We start from the raw sequence: 27,512 nt of genomic DNA, 5'->3' as shown, positions 1-27,512 counted from the left end.
ATTTGGGAAATTTTCAAGTTTTTGTTTGAAGTTATCTTAGTAAAACATGCCATGCTCACAAGCGCCCCGTGTTCACATAATGCAAAATTCAGATTATTCGTTCATTTTTGCTTAACTTTTTGGTTCATTTAAATATTTTTTGGATGTTTTGCGAATGTTTGTGAGAACCATGATCCAAAATGTAAATAAGAACCGATTTTTTTTTTTTTTTTTTTTTTTTTTTTTTTTTTTTTTTTTTTTTTTTTTTTGCGGCGTTCACTGTTTTCAGACTTCTAAATCTTGTAAAGTTAAGGATATCATTGGTTATGAAATTCGTAAGTATTTTAAAGCAAATAAAAAGTACGCATTTTTTACATGAAATACACCGCCAGCTCAGTCAATTCCATCCGAGGACTGCAATTTCGTGCTTATTAGCACTCATCAGCCCGGCATAGTAGTGACTGAGCTGGAGGTGGAAAACCTCTTAAGGAAGCCTAGAGTGCCAAACAAACTGGTAGCTAGTACAGAATTAGCACTGACATTACATATCTGTATTAGCTACCAGTTTGTTTGGCACTTTAGGCTTCCTTAAGAGGTTTTCCACCTCCAGCTCAGTCACTCCTATGCCGGGCTGATGAGTGCTAATAAGCACGAAATTGCAGTCCTCGGATGGAAATGACTGAGCTGGCGGTGTATTTCATGTATTTCTGCCTTAGCCCTGCTATAGGGCGGTAAATTACTGAATATACGGGTTTTTTAGTTTTAGCTTTGTGTCATTATTTTTTGGTGCTGGGTACCAACGGTTATGAAAATTTTAATTATTTTACAGCAAATGAAAAATACAAGATTTTAGTTTCACCTTTGCGACATTAATCTCTAGTGCTGGGTATCAATGGTTACGGAAATTGTAGGTGTTTTCGAGAAAATGAAAACTAAAGAATTTTAGTTTTACCTTTGCGACGTTATTCTCCGATGTCACAGTATACTCCGAGAAAGTACTTATAGCAAACATTTGACTGATACTCCTTCCCTTGCAAGTGATGCGACTGGTTCCATCCATTTGGAATCCATTTCTCTGTAACAATAAAATAAAATAAAACTATACAGAAGCAACTACACGTCTGAAAATATTATCTTTATTTGTTTGCAAGAAAAAAAGAAATGAAATACAAAAACTGTTTTTTGGGCAACCATGAATTGCTTATTATCCTCAATGGGGTCGTTTCCAAAATTTTAAAAGTGCTTAAAAACATAGAATCTGACCATTTTTAAAATAATTTCTTTAAGTTTAATAGTTTTTAAAAATTACTTAAATCGGTGCTCTTTCATCGTTTAAACGCTTCTGCGGATGACATCAAAAATGATGAAATGCCATTCAGTGTTGCCATTCACGGTCCAAAATATTTAACTCGCATCTTTACTCACGTGTATTGGCAACGTGAGGTTGATAACAAGCGTAGAGCGCAATTGTAATTCGCTTCTTGATTATCATAACGTGGAAATGCGGTAGAAAGATGCGCCATAGTGCATCATTTGTGACGTCATAAAAACCACGCCTTGTTTGAATAATCGGACATTTAAAAAAAATTAATTAAAAAAATAACTGTTTGGAAAATGAAAGTATTTTCTGAGTCCATGTTTTTTTTTTTTTTTTTTTTTTTTTTGTTTATTCTATCAATTTTAGTGACAAAAAGTACAACTTTTGACTGAAGGAAACAACCCCATTGACCAAAGTAGATGTTGCTCTGATTTTTCAGATTGCCATGACGACGGTTGTTTTTAATATTTATTTAGAAAGCGACATTTTCGTTGTCATAGTTACACATTGTCAGCGGTTTGATTTTATTCAAATATTTTTTTCAAGGCTTAATTCAACTTTACTTTAAAAAAAAAAAGAATTTTTTGAATAAAATTCAGTTTTTTCTTTATTCTTTTTCTTTTTTTTTTTTTCAAGAAAAAACATCTGAACAGTTGAAATTAAACAGCGAAATTTCATCTACATACAAAATTTCCAGATAATTAATTCTCATCATTTAAGAATGATAAGAAGGAAAAAGATCTGATAATATACGCTGTAAATAATCTTTATGATAAAGTGAATATCAGTTATAAAATATTTATTTTTATTACCGCATCCTAATAACCATTTCCTTTTTTTTTCGATTTGCCTCGTATTACCCATTCTAGAATATCACCGGTCACGATATGACGGATGCGAATTTCTTCTCCACTTCCATTCCATTCCGTTTTCAGAAACAAGAAACCCAACGAGTAGGGTCCTATCGCAATTTGTGATTGTAAAAAACATCATTTGAATTCAAAACGTCAAAATTCAAATGATTTTTTTCTCTTAGTCATCGTTTTTACATATAGAATGACTTAACTACCAAGACAGTAATGGATAACACTATAAGTTGCCGTAAAAGTAGTAGAGTATTTTCGCTTTTCGGGTGATATCAAAATTTTGACTCTAACATGCAGGGGTGCCCGCAGAGAAGGATTATGGCGCAAGTTGCGCCATCAAAATTTTTGGGGGGGGATTTTAAATGTTATTTATTTATTTATTTAAATTTATGCATTGATTTATTTTTCATTTAAATTATTTATTTTATTTTATTTTATTCCGTTTATATTTTAATTCATTCATTTATTTAGTTTGTGTGTGTACTGTGAATATGTTTTTGGCGTAGCACACAACTTTTCTTTTAAAATAATATAAATAAAAACAAATAAACAAATTTAAAAAAGTAAATAAATTAATAAATTTAAAAAAAATAAGTCATAAAAAAATATTTTAAAAATAAATAAAGTTAAAAAATAAACAAGAAATAAAAAAGGGAAAGAGGGTTGAGAAAACTTTTTGTTGGGAAGGGGGGGAAATAGCGCCATTGAATTCGGGGGGGGGGGGGGCACCGCTGCTAACGTGGCAACAGTTTGCCACCATGCCCCTCGTATGCACACTGTCTGTAATGAATTCTGTAAAAGTCGTTTCTCTGCCAGCGCACTATCAAATCAGGGAAAACAGCCTGCTCAAACCACGACAGTCAAATTTAATATAAAGCGTGATGGAGGATTGTTTTTATTTTTAGAATATAATCCTATCAAAGTAAATATACGTCAGTATCCGGCCTTAGCATAGACATACCGAACTTTTGTATTCAAGGTTCGTGTCAGGACGCGAGATTGCGCCATTCTTGAAATATTTTCCAAAATCCCACTCAAAAAAAAAAAAAAAAAAAAAGTTTGTCGGGACACACGATTGAAGTGAAACTTTTATCTTTTCCCTTTTTTTTAATTTTAAACTGTCAAGTACGTTTTCTCTAATGCCACGCTCTTGTTCTTTCTCTGCCTGACTCAGGCATATTCACAATAAAGTTGTATATTTTAACCATAGCCACTTTTTAGTAGTTTCCAAAAACAACGAAAAATAATGCAATTATAAAGTAATTTTTGTTAATAAAAGCAAGGCTTCACTCGATACACGTCTTCAAGTAAAGCCTTGATAAAAGTTAGCAAACTAATTTCATGGCTAAACCTAAGCAGTGTGGATTACGCTTAAAATTTCAAACTGCCCAAGGTTCACAAATATATGCTTACTTAAGTTCAGCCTTGAAGTTAATTCGTTAATTTTTTTGACGAAACTAACTTAAAATAATAATTATTTTTCATTATTTTTAGCAAAAACAAAAAAGAAGAAAAGGGGATATTTCTATGATTGGGAATCTGGCGTGGTCGTCTTATTTTTGGCGAAAAAAATTTTAGTTTGGTTACCCTACTGATTTACAGAAACCCTATGTGAATATATGTTTCTGTCTCTTTGTTTAGGTTTGCGTAGTCTCTCTTTGTTAGGTTGTTAACTCTCGTACAGGCGCTGGAGCCAAAAATTGACGCCAATAAAGAAAGGTCGCCAGATTCCCAATTATCGAAATGTCCCCGAAGAAAACAATTTGTTTTTGTTTTTGAAGTTATTGCATTTTGAAAACTTTTTAAGTAAAAGATATCTAAATATTACCGGTTGTTTCATGCACATGTTGGACTTGGGAGTCTTACAAAAATCGCATTCTCCACAATAACTTTCAAATACTAAGACCACTGTGTCTCCTAAAGGGAAAGAAAATTACTCAGAAAAAAATGCTCAATTAAAGGAAAGATTTAGTATGATAAAGATCATTATTTCACTTATAATATCAAGCTTATATAAGAGTTATAACTGCAAACGTTTCAAAAGATACCCGAAATTGAAAAATGAAAAATAGCAGCTTCACTAAATCCTATAATCGTAAGTAATATCCTAATAACTACTGTCCGACCATCAATTATATGAAAAGGCTAATATCCAGTTTACAGGCGGAAATGGACGCGTCTATTACCTTTCAGAGATAGTAGTTTTTCTCATAACATATGTGCGCGTTTGCCTCTTAATATTTCGACTCAGTTTTTTAAATTTACAATTTATTCACTGCAATAATTTTTAAATCAAAACTATATTCGATCTATATTCTAACTCAAAAACTAATTAATTTATTTTGTTTACAACGTACACTGTTAAAAATTCAGGAAAAATTTAAGGTAAGTATTGCTGTAAAATGAAGCGTTTGCAGTACAGAAAAAAAATACTGTAAATTGTACAAAAAAAAAAAAAAAAAACGATTGCAGCGACAATTGATACACTACATGACTTACAGAGCGAAGCAGATAAGACCACATTTCCCCTCACTTGATGCGTCCCAAATGGTATGGTGTTCAGTAATGCCGCCTGCCAATACGAAGGTCCCGGGATCGAACCTGATACTTACATATTTCGTTTTTTAACTCTCGTTTATTCTACCGTAAAATTTTACACTAAAATAAGATTTTACGGTAAAAGCTACTGGTAACATGGATGTCAGTAACTTTTAACGTAAAATTTCAGTATTTTTTTTTTAACAGTGTAATTTGGAGCTAATGATTTTGCTTTTAAATTTCCGAACGAAATGAAAGCATTTTCTTTTTCTTTTTTGATGGCTCCATAGAAACTCATTTTGTTTCCACACATTTTCACCTCAGCAAAGGCAATAAATAAATAAGGACCCTAGTGAAATTATGAAAAGCATGCATCAATATTCCATCGCTATTTTTCCTCCTCTCCTGAGAGATTCATTCAGATGGAATCGTCTTAATTTGGCCGATTGCCAAATTACATACAATCTTTGGTCAAAGAGTACAGATTGGTATTTTTAAAACATAATGTATTTTTAATAAAATAAGAAATAACAACGTCAAATAGCACAAATTGCAGATTACTGCAGACACGTGCCTCGGCGTTACAAAGAACGCCTTTTTCGATGCAAAAGAAATGAGCTTATTGATAAAAAGACATCCGACAAATGTCGGATGGCTTTTCATCTCCTAAGAAATATGGATACGCACCAGGGACAACAGACGTCACACCGTCTCCAACGCTTTCTACGATACCGGCTCCTTCGTGTCCTATAACAGAAGGGAATGACAAGTTCTTGTCCATTCCTTCTTGAACATGCAAATCTGTGTGACAAAGCCCGGTGGAAGTCATCTGCAAGACGTGAGGTAAAAGAAAAAAGCATTGAAAGTATTGTATTATGTACACGAAAAATCGAAGTAAGGCGAAATAGCTGAGAGCTTTCACAATTAAATGCATTGAACTGGGCTGAGGGTGGCAAATAAAAAACTAAAGCAGCTACTTAATTCATCACGAATTGAAATTTAGAAAGAACGAAGATTATAACACGAGGGTTGGAACTTTAATCGTAACAACTGTTTATTTACATCCAATAAAGGGTGTCCCAAAATTAACGCAAGATTTGAATTTGCCACAATTTTTGCTGTAAATTGTTGGCAGCCACGGAAAAAGAACAATTTGACAGCTGGGAGTTTAGGGTTAGTAAAAATGGAGTGTTATGCTATTATACAGCCTGCGAAACAATTCAATCACTGCATGAGGAATTTCCTGTTCGTGTACTCTCTCGTTTCGGTGATACGAATTGTACCCTAGATCGTGTGATTTTACATCATTAGACTTCTTCCTAGGGGTTATTTGAAGTCAAACGTCTGTGTCAGCAGTCCCACAACCACCCGCGCATTACCTAATTGCGATATCGAGCGCCAATAACAGTAAACCGCTTGACCCGCCCAAACTTTCATTATTTTTTAAATAACTGTTCGATAATGAAAACGCATTATAGAATCGAAAACGCTCCATTTGTAATAACATTAGACCCTCAGCTGCCAAATAGTTCTTTTTTCAAGATTGCCCACAATTTATTGCAAAAATGGCGGCAAATTCAAATCTTGCGTTACTTTTGGGACACCCTTTACAAAAGTGATACAGGGCATTTAATTTTATAGTTCTTGTTAGAAATGTGTTGTACATACAGTCACCAACAATGTGTACAACCTATTTACAACAATGCGGAAGTCGTAGAATGCCTGTGGCAGTACCTGTTCTGTTGACAGTTTGAATGGAGTGATGTAATAGCACAAGAATTCCTGGAATAGTTCTGAAGCAAATGACACATTGCGGTTCCTTCATTTTACCAAGGAACCTCACCAGAAGTGTAATATATAGAAAAAATTTCAAAGAAGCAGCAATCGAACGAACATATTTAGACATTTTTTGATGCAAAAATTGCTTTCCTTAGGGTTCGAGTTATCAAGATGTAAAGTCTTAAAATGTGCCAAAATTTTTAGAAAAGCGCCAAATTTAAAGGCTTGGCGAGAAATGGAAAGTTTACGTGATCATATCGTCTGCATCTGCATATTGCTGGACATACAACTGCAAAGCCTGTGAAAGATGAATGTCATTATACTCACCAAATCTCACTAAATTTGGCGTCTTTTCTTAAAATTTTGGCACACTTCAAGAGTTTATATTTCAATAACGGGGACACAAAGGCAAATAATTTATGCGTCCAGAAGCAATTTTACCTTTTCCTTTTGAGTGCAACTTATTTAAATGTTTTCATTATTACGCTATCGAATGGTTTCCTGGTTAGGAATTAAGTCAAAGTGAAAGACATGAAGCTCTGTGTGTTACATTTTTTTAAAACAACCGTAAAGACACACGATAGAAGTGAAACTTTCATCTTTCTTTTTTTTACACTCTAAACTATCACTTCACCTGCAATTTTTTCTCAATCCGCACTCTTGTTCTTTCTGAGCCTGGCTAGGCATATTCAAGACAAAGTTGATTATTTTAATGAAGAAAACAGGTTATAAACAACGAGAAAAATAATCAGTACTCGAAATCCGCTTTTTAATTGCTGCCAAAAACAATGAAAATAATAGTAATTATAAAGGCCATTTTCTTAATATAAAAGTTAACAAATTAATTTAAAGGCAATCTAATTAAGCAAAAACGAACCACATTGCTAAATCTTAAGCGATGTGGTTTGAAAACCATCATTATTTGCAAAGTTTAAAATGAACGAAATACACAAATATATGCTTGCTTAGGCTAGGTCTTGAAATTAATTTGTTAAATTTATTAACAAAATTAGTTTTATAATTACTGTAATCTTCCATTGTTTTTGTAACAATTAAAAAACCCCTTCATCATTTCCGTCCCACAAAAAGGTTAAGGATCAGAATTTCAAAGCCCTCGCATAAAAAGTTTAACTTAACTTAAGTAAACTTAGTAAGTAAAGTAACTTAACTAAAGTAAAACTTAAAGAGTGGATGAAAAATTAACACACTCTAATTGAGACAAAACTTGATTTTTTTTCTATGCGTATAGTCCTACTAAGCTCAAGTTTGGTTTCGTACTTACAATTATTATTTATAAGTTTGTGTTACAAATAAAATCACATCTATCTACACGAAATAAAGTATAATCATGCATAAATAAAAGAACAGACTGCTAGTAACCTAAGCTATCGTCTCTTGTCGCATACCTTTACTCTTACTTCTCCCTTTTTTGGAACAGCTACTTCAACTTCTTCGATGCGGTAGGGAGTGTTTACTTTCCAAAGTACTGCCGCTCGACATTTGATTGGCTGTGAAATTTTAAAAGTAGCTATTAAATTCAAACATCTTTGAAAAGAAATAAGTTAAACAATTTTGTTTCATACTTTAAATCTGTATCAGGGGAATTTCGAGTTAATTGTTTTCCTGAGGAAAAAAACGCACGTGGAGAGAGGAGCTTTAAAATTAAGTTTTTAACACGCTTTTAACTTTCCTTTGGACAAATAGCCAGTGGCTTATTAGAATTACTCACAACCTACAAATCGGAGCTGCGGAGTCTAGCAATGTTTGCACATGAATAGTGATGTGGATCGGGTAAATACCCAGCGGGTAGGTAAATATTTTTTGGGTATTTACCCGGGTATTTACCCAAGGCCTGGGTAAATACCCAAAAACTGGGTATTTTACAAAAAAATGCAAAAAGTGAAAGGGATTTTTTTTTTAAATCTAAATATAAAATAATTGGTAAAACGGACACATACATATGTATTACACAGTTAATAATATTTTTTATTTAAAGACTTGATGAAATTATGAAAGAAACATGTTGTGAAACAAAGAATCTTTCTTTTCAATGTCATAATTAGAGAAGTATTTAAGCAATTTTATGATGAACTTCAGAATTTCAAAATCAATCTAGGTTAGTCATATCCAAAATGAAAAAAAAAAAAAAAAGAAGCATGAGGGATGTTTGGAAGAATAAACTAAGAAATTATTAAGACTGTGATGTTATTTATTAATTTTATTGCTGTTTATGTGATAACGTGGCAAATATAGAAACAGTTTTCGCATTAGTAAGCAAAAAAAAAAAAAAAAAAATCAAGATATTGTTTTCTGTTGCCTTGCTCATTTGCATTTTGCTCCCCGGTACTTCATGATGAAGATTTATTCAAATTATTTTTAATACACACAATTAGTGATGTAGGGTGGGAAGGTAAATATTTTTTTGGGTATTCATCCGAAGGCAGGGTAAACCCCTAGTAATTGCGCATTTTGCAGAAAATTTTTGGGTGGTATCAAAAGGCGAGGATTTTCTTTTTAAAACATAAATCGTAAAATGAGAGATTAAAACATAAAAATTTATGTATTATAATTTTTTTAATTAAAGGCTTGATGAAATCTTATCACTAAAAAAAAAAAAAAAAACTGTCAGAATTTAGAATGAACTATTCTAAAACTTAAATGGGATGTTTCCTTTTTTTTTTGTAACAAGTTAAGCTTTTTACTTTTTGTAGAATGACTTTTTATATCTGAAATTTGACTATCAACATTGAGTAGGCATATCCAACACATTTAATGTTAAATATCATATTAGATTGCTAAGTTTTTTTCACACAATAATACTTTAAATACGTGATCAAAATACATTTTTTTTGGCAAAAATTTATTGTTTTGTATATGGTTGGTTATATATACATAGTGGAATACATACAGAAAAGTATTTTAGTTGAATATAAATTTTTAAAATAAATACCCGGGTAAATACCCATTTTGGGTATTTACCCAGGCATATACCCTGGGTATTTACCCCTAAAAATAAATACCCGGGTATTTTACATCACTACACATGAATTTACCAGAAAGTAAAACTTAAAGTCTGTCTTAAGTTAAAATGTCTGATGCAAAAAATGCAATAGAATACTAAGATACATTCCATTATAAAAATCGAACACACGCACAAAGATTTCATTTAAGAGTTACAAGTGCTAGCAATATTTAGTATCTGAATCTTATTTGAAATAAAATAATAGTTTAAAAAACTTAAAAAATACTTTTTTGTGGCAAAATTAACTAAAGTAAAAAATAAAATAATAATTTAAAAAACTAAAAAAAACACACTTTAGTAGCAAAATGAACTAAAAAGAAAAATAATCTTTGGATGACAAGTATATAAAGTAATTGACCAAACACTTAATTTTACTGTAATAAAAAAAAGCGTGGGGGGCTTCTTATCAGTTGTCTTAAATTTCCTCCACTTGATATCCATGCAAAAATGTAAATAAGCAGCCCCCCACGCTTTTTTTTATTACAGTAAAATTAAATATTTGGTCAATTACTTTATATACTTGTCATCCAAAGATTATTTTTAACTTTTTAGTCATTTTGCTACTAAACCGTGTTTTTTTTTTTTTTTTTTAGTTTTTAAACTATTATTTTTCAAAAACACGTTTTTACATCTTGGCTGACATAACATATAGCTTCTAGTACTTTTCTGAAACTTATTGTAGTTAAATATACATTATTATTTTTTTCTATGAGTCATTCTACTTCAACTGGCCTCATTTTTCAAATCGTCCCCACCTGATCATATCCTATTCGGCTGCAATTTTACAAATGTATAGATATGCCCCTGAAACTAACGTAAGCAAATTTTTAGTCTCCAAGATCCATATTCCATGGATCTGGGATCACTCAAATAAACGGCTTCAAAATAGCGGAACATCATTCTGAAACGAAGTTTAGACTAGCAAACGATTTTTTTACACCGGAGGCTTGAAATTTTAGGAGCTCAAAGTAATTTTGGTTGTTAATACATTTTAGTATTTTTTGTGAATTCAAGCTTTTTAGCTTCTGTACAGCACGCACGTAAATTATTTACAAAACACAATGTGGAAGGTTTTTTTTTCTCCATTTTAGATTGTAACAAATTCTAAAAAAAAATAATTTAAAAGGTCGTACTACATTTTTTTTCATGGGTTACTGTTTCAGGTCGTGAATATTAACTTTGAGTTTTCGGGGCGGCACGTGCAACAGGTCTTTTGTTCGGGATTCGGAACTCATGATGCTTTACTGTTCTTTCAATACTCATGCACTTTCCGTTATCTCTCTCTCCAAAGAAAAATCTTTGACTCAGCTGAGTGTTCTTCTAAGCTTTTGTATTCTGTCTTAGGATACCGACTGCATTTTCCTGCAAAAGATGATCTGGCCTTCTTATGTACTCTCAAAAAGAGAAAGCTCAAAATATCAATGTTATTGCTACTTAGCGTCCTTAAGTTTAAAACTTCAGTGTGGTTACTGTTCGGCGACCGGAAGCTCAAAGTTTCAATGCGATTGCTGCTTAGCGGCTGGAAACTGGAAACTTCAAAACGACTGCTGCTTAGCGTCCAGTAGCTGCAAACTTTAAAACGACTGCTGCTTAGCGTCCTGAGGCTCTAAATTTCAATGAGGCTGTTATTTAGCCTCCACAAACAAAACCCTCTACGTGACGGCTAGTAGGCGGCCTGAAGTTCAAAGCTTTAGAGTGTCTGATGCTTAGCTTCCGAAAGCTCAAAACCTCACTATGGCAGCTGCTTAGTGTCTGGAAACTTAAAATCTCAATATGATAGCTGGTTTGTTTTTCACATTGAAAAAAAAGGCTCCTTATAAATCAGAAAAAGGTGTTTGAAATAATTTTGTGATATGAACTTTAATAATGTTTATTCTCTCATTTAAGGTGATGCATGCTTGAAATAAAAGAAGAAAAACGTATTCAGAATATGTTTATTCAATTTTCTAAGGTTTAATTTCATCATAAAATATTATTCATAACAGATAAAAGATTTTTTCTAAATCTCTATCAGTAATAATGTACCTTACCTTGTTGACGTGTTTAGACATTTCCAGACTAGCAAAACCTGTTGGAAGAATAAAATGGCATGTAAAATTTATTATTGTAAGAGATGTAATGCATTAAAAACAACAATTTGCTCATTAAAATTCAGTGAAGAGCTTTTACTTAACTTAATGAGACTACCATGTAGGAAGAACTAGAGCAAATATATAATTGGCTCATGAGATTATTTTCCTCTTGCACTCAACAGCTAAATTAAAACAGACGACTAGAATGTTTGAGACCCTTTCTACGGTTGGGTGATAAAAGATCAATAAAAAAGATCATGGTAACTAAACGGTAGGGAATGTAGGACGCTGAGTGTCGAAAAACGGAGTGAGAGTTGACATTGCGAAGACCGGCGTAAAATTTGGGAAAAACAGACTACCCTACTGAACATTGAGTCCCAGACTGTAGATTCATAAAGAGATAGAGGAATCTATGTTTATAAAAATGGAAACTTATTTGTGGGTGTTCCTTATACAAATCCACCGCTTTTGTCGGATCTTTGCAAAATTCGACACAGAGGTTCGTTGATGCTCAAGAATTCACCTAGGTGGGTTTCATTACAAATCCGCTGTTACATCGGGTCTTGGCCAAATTTGGCACGGAGACCCTGTGATGCTCTGGGAAAACATAGGGAGTTTTCGCCAGAAATTCCATGAAACAAGCCGCTTGTGCCTATTAATAACAAAAACTAAAGTCTTGGAATTTCAAATAAAAAAGCAATGATAAAGATATATATATATATATATATATATATATATATATATATATATATATATATATATATATATATATATATATACATTATAGACCTTTTTACATTTCTTTTTTTAATTCGAAACATATTTTGAGTTATAAAATTGCTCTTTTTTACACGTTGACGAGAAATTTTATACTTTTTTTTTGTCATTCATTTAAGCCTGATCGTTGAACATGCGTCACGTAACACAACTCTTATTTTTGATGTAGACCATGCAACACCAAGTAACGCATGTAGCTGTCAATATAATAACGATAACAACAGTAACAAAAATAACAGTATACCTTAGTTGATTGCATTACATTAAATTTTTCTCTTACATTTGTCAAAAGAAAGACATAGAAAGCATAAAGCAAGCTTTGGTTATCTTTGCTTTATAAACTGGATCCGGAGCAATTTAATTGAGAAAACTTATGTAAGTATTATATCACACACAATATCTATACAATGGCAATAACCCCTTTAATTACAAATGTTTTCAAAGTCGCTACAAGCGCTTTTAACCCATATTGAAAATTGAATATCAAATCGAAAATAGAGTCAAGCGTGCTTTCCGGTTTATATTGATAAAAAATAGCATTGTGGAAAATAAGAGAAAAGCAATTAGAATTTTGAAACTGTTCCATTTCAATGGTTATATTTTTATTATTATATTATTATTACTATTATCATTTTTAATACAAAATGTCCATCCATCTGAAAGTTCAAAATCAAAACAGTTCAAATCATGAAATCTTCCACGCAATCTCAAGATTTTTTTTTTTTTTTTTTGGAATGGATAACTTTTTTGGGCTTTACTATATTCCTATTTTTACTCCTCCAAAATGAACTGCACTCTCTAAAAAGCGTCAAGAAATATTTTCCTACCTTGGAAAAAGTCTTCAATATTTCAGCCTGTAATAGATGCTTTTTCAATTATAGGCATAGAGAAAGAATAAAAATATTTCCTTGCCCGATCAGGATGTGAAAATAATCAATATAAAAAAACTCTTCTTTAACTGCAGACGCAGGGTGTCATAGATGCTTTTTTAATCGTCTTTTAAAAGTAATTATATCCTTAACTCGACATACTTAGTGCAAAAATCGTCACTTCAATTCAAACACAATATAGCAAAAAGTAGTCTCGAGTAATAACTTGAAATATACAAAATGTTTCATTAACTACAGAAACACAGAAACATAATAAACAAAATAATTCCGATCATAAAAATTACAGTAGACCCTCGTTTTACGAAGGGATTACGTTCCACGGAAATGCCGCGTAAATCGAAATCGCGTAAATTGAGACCTAATAATAGTGTTAAAATAGGGGTTAGGTTCTGTATATAACAAAATACTTTATACTGGTAATGACAAATTGTATAAGTTTAATGTGTACTTATATCGATTTCTATGCACAACATGCATAAAGAAAACATAAATTAATTTCATGTTATGTTTATAAAGAGGAGCTGGCTATGATAGTCTTTTGGCAGTCATTAAGAGTTTTTCTCTGCAGTTCTTGCAGCGCATTAACGCATCCATGATCACTTGCGTCATTTCTATGATAGAATCTTTCTTCACCAACAAATCAGAAAGATCATTGCTATTGTCTAGGAATAGCTCAAAATTTTCAATGTGAACGTTTTTGGTTGTGTATCACCGAAGTCGGTATCCTCGTTGGTTTTGGGCTCCTTTGTCTCTCCTAAAAGCTCTTCTTCCAGTGAATTCTGAACTGTGTGGGTTTAATAATTTAACTTCTGGAAAGAACTCGGGAACCAATTGCATAAAATGTCTCCAGGGGCCCAAATTCAGTTATTAGCACGCCAAAATGCAGTTTATTACATCTAATCTGCAATCTTTAGGATTTTGGTTATTGAAAGGGAGGAAAATGTTATCTGGTTGCATTACCGCATCTGCGTAAAACCGAAACTCATCCGCGTAAAATAAAATAAAGGTGTCAAATCTTTAACCGCGTATAATCGAAACCGCGTAAAATAAACCCGCGTAAAACGAAGGTCTACTGTATTCAATAATTACATACAATACAATGGCCGCCGTTTATATGAATCACGTTTGTCTTTAACAGCTTTGATTAAATAAAGCGGATGATTCAATAAAGTGACTAATTCAATAAAGCTGGACTTTGTTCTGTTTTTGACGATTTGATTCATTTAAGCGGTTGATTCAATTAACCACCTATTCAATTGACCATCGTCAACTGTATACAGTTACTCACATTATGACTGGAAGTGTTTTCTTTACTATAGATTTTTGCAAAAATATTTAATTCTGAGCTTTGGATTCTTTACATACCTACATTCTGATTCAGTTTCGTTTCACTTTTATAGAAATTTTACTCTTGGTTTACTTTTGCTATTATACTAGTAGCGGAATGCGGGGAAAAGTGAAATGATTAACATGACTAAGTGTTTTCTAAATGAACAAATCGTTTTTTTTTTTTTTTTTTTTTTTTTGAAATTGTGGTACGTAAAGAAAGAACATTGTATTTTATAATAAAACTTGCGTTGAAACAGTATTTTTTATTTTTGGCAGAAAATTTGAATCTTAGAAAAAGTGGAAAATTTTCACTTTTTTTTCCATGGGGCAAAGTGAAAAATAAAATGTTTTTCTAATGAAATATTTTCTACTCGATTATAAAACATATTTTTGGTCAAAAGAATCACTAAATAAAAGGTTGAATGAATAACTGAAAGGATTATGAAACAATAAACGAATTATTAAATGAGTAAATCAATTAATATATGAAGAAAAATAAATGAGCGAGTAAATGAATAAATGAATAAGAAAATAAGTAAATTACTAAATGAAGGAAAGTAAATGAATTCATCAATAAATGATAACGTAAGTGATTTATATTAAATGATTGAGTGAGAAAATGAAACAAACTATTTCACTTTGCCCCGTGTGTACTTGACTAATTGTGCAATTTATTTAAAATACAAATAAGCATAATATTAACTAAACTAATATTGTATTGGAGATTAGGAGGTCTGAATTAATATTAAAAATGTTAGTAACAAAAACTTTATCATTTAATTATAAGAAAATTTTTTTTTTGACCTACTATCAAATATTACAATATGAGTATCAATTTTTTTCAATTGCCTGCATTTCAAAATGCTTTAACCTTCGGCAGTATTTTTTTCCTGACTGGAATAGACTACCTATGGTACTATATAGTTAAAATAATACCAGACAGGTGGAGCTAATAGCTGAGTAAATATTTCACCTTTTCACTTTGCCCTATGTTCCCCTACATACTCATCTTAAATGATGCAAAAGATTTGTTTCTTAGTTTAAAAGATACATGACAAATACGTGTCGTTTATGCAAAATAAATAAAAAGTGAATTTTGCCACAGAGTCAGTCCAGTGGATGTATTCTCAGAAAATGTTGTTCAAGATATTTGCTAAAAAATTGTTTAATTTTCTCAAAACTTACATTTTTTACAATCAGAAATCAGTAAGAACAATTTTAATGATTTTCAATTGCAATAGCTCTGTAGTCAACATTAAAAATAACAGCAATTGAAGTAAAACAGTAAACCCAAAGTGGATTAGATTGAAGAGTAAAATAAATGATTATGTCATCGATGTCATGTCTAGTGGTGAAAACTGGAAAATTGAACAAAGGTAGAAAAAGTCAAGGTCATTTATTGTAATCAATGCAATCGGACAAATTTTTACGTGTTGTCTATCTCTTTGGTGGAATAAAAGTGTGTTTGAGCTCTGATCGTTATCAGAAATAGTCTTTCTACATTTTGGGTCAGAAACAAAATCTTGTTAAATATAATTTCCGGAAGATTTATTCTGTTATCTTCACAAAAGTACTTCACTACTGATTGTTCGCTCAAGTGAAATATCAGTATTTGACTGATAATGTAATCAGTTGCATTTTGTCAGCATTGTGTTGATTTTTTTTTTTTTTTTTTTAATCTTCAATTTCTGATAATTTTAAACATATTGATACTTCTTGAAAAAAAGAAAAAAATATTATAAGTTTCAATGTTTATGTGCTGTTTTTTTTTGGGGGGGGGGGGAGAAAAGTGAAATACTTCTTGGAGTTAATTGTCATGAAAATTAAGTTAAAACAAAACTAAAAAGAAAACTGCAGTGAATTGATGTTGAAGTTTTAAAAAAGGACTCACTTGGAATCTTCAATTAATTTTTAAAATATTTTGATAACAAATTTTAGATACGTTTTATTATTCATGTATTAATTGTTCGTCCGGACATCTCTACGTACGTTCATATTTGTATATTTTTGTATGAATCATATAACTCAGAATCGGTTTGTTGCAAAGTGTTTAAATAGTGCATTTGCCATTTGTACAGCCTGTCTCTTATGGATTGGTATGTTGCATTTAAAACCCGAGCGCAGCTGAAAGCAACAACTAGTGGAACGTAATGATATCAAATTAATAATAGTAGTGTCTTCCGTCATCAGTTAACATTCAGTGCATATTCCAACTTGTGCTAAGTGCCAATGTCATAGATCAATAGGAATTAATCAATTTTCAATTTTCTTTCTTACACGATAAATATTTTTTTTTCTGTATGCAATCAATAAATTTTATTTAAGCAATGATTCACACTGTTATTTTGCTCATATTTAAATACATGTTTTTGCATTTATTTTATCTTTTGTTGTCCATATTTTTATATTACTTATTTAAAATTTTCCGTGTTTTTTTCTTTACATTTTGGTATCAGCAAATTCTACTACAAGCAGATGTATAATTGGGGCTTTTTTTTAGAGCGTGAAAATCGTCCTTGAGGTTTTTCCAGAGGAGTGAAAATCCTCCTTAAGATTTTTTCATAGGAGTGAAAACCTTTTTGGAGGAGCGAAATGTACGAAAATAGAATACAGATCATAGTAATGATCTTTTTCTAGGAAAAATGGATTTCTATGGCTAAAGTGGAAGATGCCAGGAAAAGAAGAGAAGTGAACTCTTTTATTTTTAACGTTTAGAATGTTTGAAAATTTGGTTTTAAACGAAAAAAGATCATTGAAATACACTATTTGTTTTTGTATCAGCGCATTCTACTACAAGCAGAGATATAGCTAGAGATTTTTTAAGGCATGAAATATACGAAAACTGAATAACGATAATAAGAATGGTCGATTTCATGCAAAAATGGCTTCCTATGACTATAAGTGGAAAATGCCAGGAAAAGAAGAAAGGCGTAAAAAAAGCGTAACAAAGGATTTTTTTTTTATTTTTAAACGTTTGGAATGTTTGAAAATTTGCTTCTAAAAAAATAGAAAAGGAGAAAAATACATTCAAATGCACTATTTTTAAAACTCAAGCTGCCTTTTTTCTCCTGAATTTCAAATTTTTAAAGTACGAAGTGTGATAATATGTTTAATCAAATTTTCGAGGTATATTTTCACTTTTCAACGAGTAAGTTACGCTTGTAGGGACATTAAAGATGTCTCTCATTGCATGTGTATTTCTTTCTCTTATTATCATTACATCTTTTCTTCGCTGTCTGTATTTCTTTTACTATTATTATTATTATTATTTTTTTTTTTTTTTTTTTTTTTTTGCTTATTACATTTGGACTTCACCTTAACGAAAGCATAGAGTCCGAAACTTTTATACGTTAAATTGAGATTATTCTTAATACCGGGGAGCGAAAACAAATTTCACTTGTCTTATTTGAAAGCCCTAATGAACAGCTGCATAAAAATAGCCATAATTAGAAAGCGTACACTTTTTATTCAGCCTTCCGCGACTTATTACACACTGGTTAATTTGAAATTTTAAAGTACTGAGTAATAAGTGTTTGACAATTTCCTTGATAATTGACTCGAAATACAGTCAATTCGCGACAACTCGAATCTAAAGAAACGAAGAAAAATTTCGACTTATCTAAAGTTCGACTAACCACTAGTTGCGGTTTTTGACATTTTAATATCAAAAACCATCAAATATTTTAATTAATATGCGCATATAATAGATAAAATTACAGAATCTAAAAGTTTTTTCACAAAATATGAAGTTTTTCCTTGAAGAGTTTTGGAGACGAAGTTGTGTCTGGTCTTGAACTTCTCCAGCCATCCAACACTGGCGTGGAAATTCTCTATACTCGGTAATACAGCAAAATTCGTTGCTATAAGATCCACTTATAGGAAATGCCATGGTCTTGATTTCGAATCTGTTGGAACCATTTGAATAGAGCTGATTCTACTTCAGGAAAGGTGCACATCTTCATTCGTTTCAAAATCGGATTCATGGATTCGCACCACTTTTGAAGAATCTTTCTTTTTGATTGTTGTATTCCTTTCCATGTCATAAATAAGATTTACTTTACTTTCTACATCTAAGGATTTTAGCTTTTGCTTAGATATCTTTAATAATAAAGACAAATCTTTCTCTCTCTCTCTGTCTCGGGAATTTATTAGCAAAGGATCGAACTAAAGAATGAAGAGGAAAGCATCTTAACTTAGGTCAGCCTTTGAATAAAAGTACAGTCAGTTGAGTTGACAACTTGACAGCTTAAAAGCAGATTCGTAGTCCAGCAGCATGTCTAGGTGTAAGCAGTACAGTATAACAAAAGAAAACAAGCTGTACTCAATTCCGCACATGTAACTCCTTTATCACATATTGGCTCAACAGGTTATCTCCTTGCTTTAGAGGTCGAATGTGTAGGAATTGTAAGTGAAGGTGAATGAATTTTTTTCTCATAGTCAATTGTTTCTATCTCCTTTTTTTTCCCATTCTTCCGAAATAAATTTCGAGTCATCTTTAAAAACATTTCGAGTTAAAGGAAGTTAACTTCGAGATATTGAGAATAATTAGCATGGAATTAAAAACAAAAGGGTCGGGGCTCGATAAAAAAAACTTTGAGTTATAGTAATATTCGAGTTATCGCGAATTGATTGTAGTTCCCTTTCTACTCTATGGAGAGAGAAAAATATTGTGTCATTTACAGCCTGCTACATGAGATATAATTTTACAGTTTCCAGGCCATGTAATGCATTAATTAGAAAAAGTAAGTTTTTTAATGGGAGTTTCATCTTCACATTCTGCATCATAATCGCTATTCATTGGTCGCCCCCCTCGCCTGTCAAAAATTGCTGATTCCAAAACCTCTTCTCCTGCTTCGGACAAGACGGATATATCATTTGGAAAACAACCCAGTATTTCCAAACTCAAATTAACAAAAATATTTTTTTTTTCTGCTGTTAAAATAATTCGTTAATTCGGGTTTTAATATTCGTAAAAAATAGGTTTTTACCTCCATTTAACTCGGGGGGAAAAGAAAAGTTCGCTAAATCCCGAAATTCGTTAAATAGAGGTTCGTTACATCGGTGTCCAACTGTACTTATTTTCTCTGAATAATCCATCCGTCAAAAATTACCTCTACTACCTCTAAAAGTATACGATTTATTCCTATTTTAGTAATCGATGCTCTTTTGTGACAAACATGTTGACGTCCGCAGTGTATCTCCTAAAAGCATTTCCTTTTACAACTGGATGCTTCTAACTTTTACCATCTAAAAAACAGCTGAATATTAAAGTAACAAAATATAATAAACGTAATAGGAATGAATAAGGGTCACAAAAGGATGTAGCGAAAATTGTTCCAATTACTTGTAAGACTTAGCAATTTTTTTTACTCAATTTTAATCATTTCCACCAAATAATCATACTTTTTCATTGATTCTCCATTTAATGGGGTCGTTTCCAAAATTTAAAAAAAAAAAATTTCTGAAAGAGCATGCTTAAAAACATAGGATCAGACGATTTTTTAAATAATTTGTTTAAGCTTAATATTTTTTAAAAAATACTTAAATCGGCGCGCTTTCATTGTTTACGTTTCTGTCGTGTGACATCACAAGTGATGAAATGCCATTCAGTGTTGCCATTCACAGAGCAAAATATTTAATTCGTATCTTTACTCACGTTTATTGGCAACGATAGGGTTGATAGCAAGCATAGAGCGCAATTTTAATTCGCTTCTTGATTATCATAACGTTGGAAATGCGGTAGAAAGATGCACCAAAGAGCATCATTTGTGACGTCATCAAGACCACGCCTTGTTTGAAAAATCGGACATTTTAAAAAATTAATTAAAAAATAACTTTTGGGAAAATAAAAGTATTTTCTGGATCCATATTATTATTATTTTTTTTTTGCTTATTCTATCAATTTCAGTGACAAAAAGTACTACTTTTGACTGAAGGAAACAACCTCATTGTGTTGTAAACAATTCTTTGTACACTACCACCAAATAATCATTACTCTTTCATTGATTCTCCATTTAATTGTGTGTAAACAATTGTTTGCACACTACCACAAAATAATCATACTTTTTCATTGATTCTCCATTTAATTGTAAGCAATTGTTTGGCGAGTTATCATCAAATAATCATGCTTTTTCAATTGATTCACCACTTAATTGTTTGCAATCAATTGATTGCGTTAAAGAGATCAAAAATATTTTGCTATGGAACAAGAAGCAGAATACTTCGTGTCCCAGCTTAAAATAATGAAAAGTTAAAATGTAATTTTTAAAAATTAAGAAGATTTTTGAAAATTTCTCAATTGCGAGAACAATACAAATTTAATAGTTATATTTTATCTTTTACTTGAAAATAAGTTACAATAAAAAAATCTCTGAAAAAAATTGTTCTTTTTACTAAGGCTCGGCAGTTTTTATGGCTCATATTGTCCACTTTGTAGCATCTATTTCGAAACTTAATAAATGCGTCAAAGGTAATAATATTTTATAAGATGACAAAGAACTACAACCTCCCACACTCCTACCTGTATGAAATGATTTAAAAAATATTTTTTTTTTCTAAAAATCATTAGCATAGTTTTACAGTCATTATTTTATTTAATACTTGTTCTGTAATTGTAACTATAGTTGGGTCGAACCTAACCCGGCAGCACTGTAATGTTGTGATTAGGATCTGCGTATCTTTCACAATGCTGCCAGTTAGGTTTTCCCCCAACTATAGTATTTATGATTTGAACTGTTTTTTCAAAAGGTTTATTTTTGCAATGTTACATGAAGTCTTCAAAATATTAAGAAAACCCTCCCAAATTACAAACCATTGATACTTTATTACACACAAATTTATGGACAATCAAAAAAAAAAGCAAATCTGAATGGTAGGTGGAATTAATGAACAAAATTCAAAAGTTTCGGAGTTGATTTGTACTATTTTAGTGAGAATGACAGAACACCACGGTTGCAAACTGCTTCGCAATTTGCGGAGTACCTCCGCAAAAATGGTGAAACTCCGCAGCTCTGCAAATATCTTTTGCTTCGCGTTTTCCGACCGAAAGTTTTCAAGCTTAAATTTTGCTATTTTATCATTACAAATATGTAAATATGGGAAATTAAAGATGCTTATGCTCAAAAACTGAAATAGTGTTTAAAGCTGTTTTATCAATTTAAAAATAATTACTTGTATGCTCATACTTTCAATGATTTATTAGAGCTACAAAACAATTTTAGATATGTGGTTTCAGTTATTTTTTTATTGATTTTTATTAAAAATACCGAACAGCTCCTCAAAATTTGAAATTGCTCCCCAAAATCACCACAGATGCTCCTCAAATTGCTTCTCCAAGGTTGGCAACCCTGCATAACACTATTTTTGTTTTTCATTAATGAATGACGTAAATAAATGATATTTGTGTTTTCAGGATCAAAAAAGCAATCAAACCAACTTTTTAATTATGAAAATCGCTCATTCGATTATTTCATTCATAACAAATTTCTGCAAAGCTCAGCGTGCGCATAGGATTTCATAACGTATTGCAAACAATGACCTTGCATTTGATGACTTATTAACTAGACCTTCTGATATGGAAATGAACATAAATTGCTACTCTCTTAAATTCTTATTTTGAATAATATATTCGCGTTCGTGCAACTACCGTTATTACTCACATGATCAGATGCTTCGAATTTGGTTCGTTCCCTGAACTCCACCCTTTCAAAAAGAAAAAAAAAATTCGAAAATGCCACAGGAGAAGGAAAAAAATGGCGATCGTAATCATTGCGTTATAATTCCGCGATATAGCATTTTTATCACCTAGTTGGGAATAGTTAAAATCATGTGCGGAGTTATAAAAGAAACTGAAATGAAATGAGCTGAGGTAATTTGCCTCGGCACGCGATGTCGACTACCGCGAGCGCTTAACCGTGACCGTAGGTCCGAAAGTTATGCTTCAATGGTGGCTGCAGTTTCCGGTGGTCGGGAACACTTGGCTAAGTGGACGGAATTGGCATTGGATCTTTTCTTGTCTTTAATAGCTACAGAGCGGTATTGACAAATGAGCTCTATAGTTGGACCAATCAAATGTGTTCGCAGTAATTTATTCAAAACATACTAGAAGTTACACTTTCTTGAAAAATGTGTGAAAACTTTTAAAATAACAATTTGGAAGAAATATCGCTCAACCTCGCAATTGTGAACTCGTGGAAATCGATGAAAAAGTTCGCAAAAACCAAAGATTCATTGTATCCAATAGAAAAGAAATCATTGAAATTGATGCATCAGCTACTGAAAGCTGAGTGATACGTTTAAGATCGCAATCAACAATGCATCTTCTTAAATTTTACAGGAATGACAAGCAGGCGCACTCAGAAAAATATTCCGTTAAAGGATATGGTTAGTTTTAGTTGCTTTCTACAAGCTAAAAAGAAAAATTTCTGCGTTTCCGGAGGGAAATATATCTCCCCCCCCCCCCCCCCCCCGCTCTTTGGATACGCCACTGAAAAAAATATTTCCCAATTTGCTATCTTGATCTTTCTAAAGGTTTTTTTTTTTTCCTCGCTTGAATAATATACGATGCATAACTATGTTTTTGTTTTATTTTCAAATTAGCAGCATTGTCTAATAATTTATGAATAAAAATAATTTGGGTTCAGCAGGTTTTGCAGTAAATCGGCCTTGTTTTATTTTTGAATTTTCCATTCGAATTTTTCAAAATCAGTTTTTGCTTCTCCTTTTTTTAGTTTGTTTACGCTGTTGTAGCAATGAAATAAAAAGTTTCTTGCTATAAGTTTTTTCACTCCTCAGCAGCTCATTTAGTTTCGGTGTCAGTTAAGGATGCACCGATAAGCTAATTTATCGATTAATCGGCAAAAGATAATCTACATATATCGATTAATCGGTATAATATTAAGCATAATGATAATAATTTTTATTAGAAATGCCCCGAATATTCGGTTGGCAATTCGTATACTGTTTATCGGTCAGACAAACCGAATATTTGGTTCTGCCGAATTCTTTAATATTCGGCAACCGAATAGTAAACTAATGTAAACTCATTTAAAGGTCACACAGTAAACGTTAAAAAAAAAAAAAAAAACACTCAGATCTTGCCAAATGCAATCGCTCATACCAAATCAATCAGTCATATTGTTCCAGGTAAATTTAGATTTTCTTCATTGTTCAAGTTTGCTAATGGAATTGTTTCCTTCAGTCAAAAGTAACACTTTTAGTCAATGAAATTGATAGAATAAGCAAAAAATAAATAAATAAATAAATAAAAAATAACATGAACCCAGAAAATACTTTCATTTTCCCAACAGTTATTTTATAATTAATTTTTTTTAAATATTCGAGTTTTCAAACAAGGCGGGGTCTTGATGACGTCACAAATGATGCACTTTGCCGCATCATTCTACCGTGATTAAACGTTGTGATTATCAAGAAGCGAATTAAAATTGCGCTCTTATGCTTACTATCAACCATATCATTGCCTATACACGTGAGTAAAGATGCAAATTGAATATTTTGCTTTGTAAATGGCAACACAGAATGGCTTTTCATCATTTGCGATGTCACGCGCAAGAAACGTAAATAATGAAAGCGAACAGATAAAAGTATTTTTTTTTATATATTAAACTTAAACAAATTATTTAAGAAATGATCAGATCCTATGTTTTTAAGCATGTTCTTTCAGAAAAAAATACTTTTAAAATTTTGGAAACGACCCCATTGTGGCTTGCGGACTTATGCGGGTTTGCATGAAGTAAAATTGTTGTTATTTAGTAAAAAATATCTAGGGTTTAAAATGATTTTCAATTTCTTTTCCTCTGATATTAATAACTTGAACTTTAGGATCAGAATGTGGACGAAAAGCAATTATAATTATTTTTTAAAGGGTTTAAAGAAACAAAATAATAATGTTTTTCTCTAAGCCTATGTTTTTATTTTCGTTCCTCAATCAAAGTTGCAAACCATATAAAAAGTAAAAATACGAGTAAAACATGCTTTTTTACTTTATTTTTCTAAAACAATGTTCCGTAACTATTTATATTTTAGCTGAAACGAGTGTTTATTGATCTTTAGTACTTAGAACTATTTGTATGCTGAAATCAATACAAACCTTTTTGACTTGAGTTTCAGGTTGTCACGCATCCAACTGAATTTCACAAAAAATACTTTCAATACATAATACAAAGATGCTGCAATAGTGCTGTTTTCTTGGGAAGTTTTATGCGTTTGAAGCATAAGTTTCAAGCCATCTGTATTAAAACTTTCACAAATCCTTTTGAAAAAGGAATATTAAGTTATACTAACCAAAGGTTTCACTGAATAAATGAATGATAGTGTAATTAATAAATTGGTTTAGCATTTCCATAGTATTTCCATGGTGACACTCATTGTATTACAATCTTTTAGAGTATCTTGAACAATGGAAGCTATTAACTTAATTTATATGTGAAGTTTGTATTTTATGATGCAATTACGTTCTATGAAACTAAATATTTTTTATCGCTCTCAATTAGTTTGTTTGACTTTATTTGCTTAATGCTTGAATGGGGTCGTTTCCAAAATTTTAAAAGTTTTTTTTTTCTGAAAGAGCATGCTTAAAAACATGGGATCTAACCATTTTTTAAATAATTTGTTTAAGTTTAATACTTTTAAAAAAATTACTTAAATCGGTGCGCTTTCGTATTTTACGCTTCCGCCGATGACATCACAAAAAATGAAATGCAATTCAGTTTTGCCATTCACAGAGCAAAATATTTAATTCGAATTTTTTATCACGTGTATTGGCAACGACATGGTTGATAGCAAGCGTAGAGCGCAATTTTAGTTCTCTTCTTGACTATCAAAACGTGGAAACGCGGAAGAAGGATGCGCCAAAGAGCATCATTTGTGACGTCATCAAGAACACGCCTTGTTTGAAAAATTGGAAAAATGAAAGGGGGGGGGGGGGAATTTTCTGGGTCAATGTTTTTTTTTTTTTTTTTGCTTATTCTATCAATTCTAGTGACTAAAAGTACATTTTTTGACTGAAGGAAACAACCCCATTGGACTTCATCCAAAATCAAATTATTAGGAAACAAAAATTATGACTTATTCAACTATTCATTTTTCAAAAATTTCCAAGGCGTTTTTAGGCTCGTATTAAACGGTTCAAATGAAATTAATTGCGGCAGTGAGTCACAAAGGGATGTAGATGTCAAAGTTTTTGGATATAACCAAAACAAATAATAGAGGAACCTGTCCTTTGCTCTGGAGCAAGAGACGGAACTAGTAGCTCTGATGGATGCTGCTATACAGCATGAGTTAGAAAATATTTTCAATAAAAGCCTACCTAGGACCTAAACTTTGAACGCGTTTAATAAGAAACTTTTAAAAGTTCACTTCTTTCCCTTTGCTTCTCATTCCCTCGACGGAATTGTTTCCTTCCGTCAAAAGTACTACTTTTAGTCACTGAAGTTGATAGAATAAGCAAATAATAATAATGACATGCAGCAAGGAAAAACTTTTATTTTCTCAACAGTTATTTTTTATTTAATTTAAATGGCCGATTTTTGAAACAAAGCGTGGTCTTTATGACGTCACAAGTGATGTACTTTGGCGCGTTATCCATTGCCGCGCTAAATGTTTACGCTTTGCTGTCAATCGCGGTTCCATGTTTAAATAATTTGTTCTGTGCGCTAATGGACTCAGTGAATGGCATTTCATCACTTGTGACGTCATGTGCAGAAGCGCAAAAAAATGAATTTCAATCTGCGCAATAATTAAAATAAGTGTTAAAAAATATTAAATTTCGTCAAATCACTTATAAAAGGGTTAAATCCTATGTTTTTAAGCGTGCTCTTTCAGAAAAAAATACTTTTAAAATTCTCGGAAACGACTCTATTGTGACTGCAATCGGAAAAAAAAATGTGACCACTTTTAGAAAAAATAAATAAATGCATTTATAATGCTTTAAAGCGACATTTTTTAATCTAACCTTCCACACAAAGTATACTACATCAATATTTTTCCCAAAAGAATTGCAAAACAGAGAGATCCCCAATTACATCAAAATGCTTCATCACTTTTTTTTTTCTTTCCAATGGGGCTGTATAAGAGACCCACTTCAGGAGGAGTCTGGGCCATAACCAGACATGGTGCGCTCCCCAACAATGCATTGTCTTTCGTGTGTCACCATTAAGGCGCTGATGCATGATACAGTAGTGTTTTTGACGCCCATTTTCCACCAGACGGAGGCACCTAGACTCTCATTTGATGCGAAATTGCACTAGGAATTTAATTTAACTGAGGTATATTTAAGCCAAACAAATACCCAAGGGATCTTTTACATGCCGCCATATCATACGCGATGGATGCTGAAGATTTTCTGCATCTCGAAAATCCACCGACTGGCCACCCAGGTTAGAGCCTGGGTCCCCAGGCGTAGAAGGCCAGCGCCTAACCATCACGCCACCAGCCGGCGCTTCATCAATGTTTGTTCCTTGAATTGTGTGTGTGTTAAAGTCGCATTCTAATCTACTCGAACTTAGCTTGCGGCTAGGTTCGAGTAGATTAGAATGCGACTTTGTGACATTTCTATGTCACAACCGATCACGTGAGCGAGAATCTCGATCGAGAATCTCGATCTCGCAAGCTGACGAGCTTGGAATGACCGCCCTGTACCCACATCAAATTTTCCCATATTTCAGTTATGCATTACGAAAATACTTCAGTACCGCAATCAATTAAACCCCAGAATTTCAAGAGTTAGTTATTTTCAACTCGTGGTTGAGCTTTCCCACATTTTTTCTCCGTTTTTCATTCCATCAACGGTGTTCAATATTCTAAAGCCCATTTCCTCCATCCGACCCACATGGCGATCGAACATCCCTGGCCGCAACCCTTCATCCACGCCCGTCGCCAAAAATAGCAACAATAGGTTGATGACCGTGAACCGCATTAAGGATG

At 32.1% G+C, this 27,512-nt stretch overlaps 1 protein-coding gene across 1 annotated transcript in view; it reads right to left on the bottom strand.

The window, feature by feature from the left end:
• LOC129230693 (alcohol dehydrogenase class-3-like) overlaps window positions 1-27,512 on the bottom strand; it is a 54,221-nt gene that overhangs the window by 15,353 nt on the left and 11,356 nt on the right. The window contains exons 2-6 of the mRNA XM_054865112.1: window positions 11,533-11,570; window positions 7,887-7,988; window positions 5,389-5,530; window positions 3,992-4,080; window positions 932-1,054 (exon numbers count right to left, since the gene is read on the bottom strand). Of these exons, the coding sequence (XP_054721087.1) occupies window positions 932-1,054; window positions 3,992-4,080; window positions 5,389-5,530; window positions 7,887-7,988; window positions 11,533-11,553 (477 nt within the window). The 5' untranslated portion in view covers window positions 11,554-11,570. The remainder of the gene's footprint in view (window positions 1-931; window positions 1,055-3,991; window positions 4,081-5,388; window positions 5,531-7,886; window positions 7,989-11,532; window positions 11,571-27,512) is intronic.

Source organism: Uloborus diversus, chromosome 9, assembly GCF_026930045.1.
Source record: "Uloborus diversus isolate 005 chromosome 9, Udiv.v.3.1, whole genome shotgun sequence".
In the NCBI taxonomy this organism is placed as follows: Eukaryota; Metazoa; Arthropoda; class Arachnida; order Araneae; family Uloboridae; genus Uloborus; species Uloborus diversus.
This window is presented reverse-complemented; position numbering and strand designations above follow the sequence as displayed.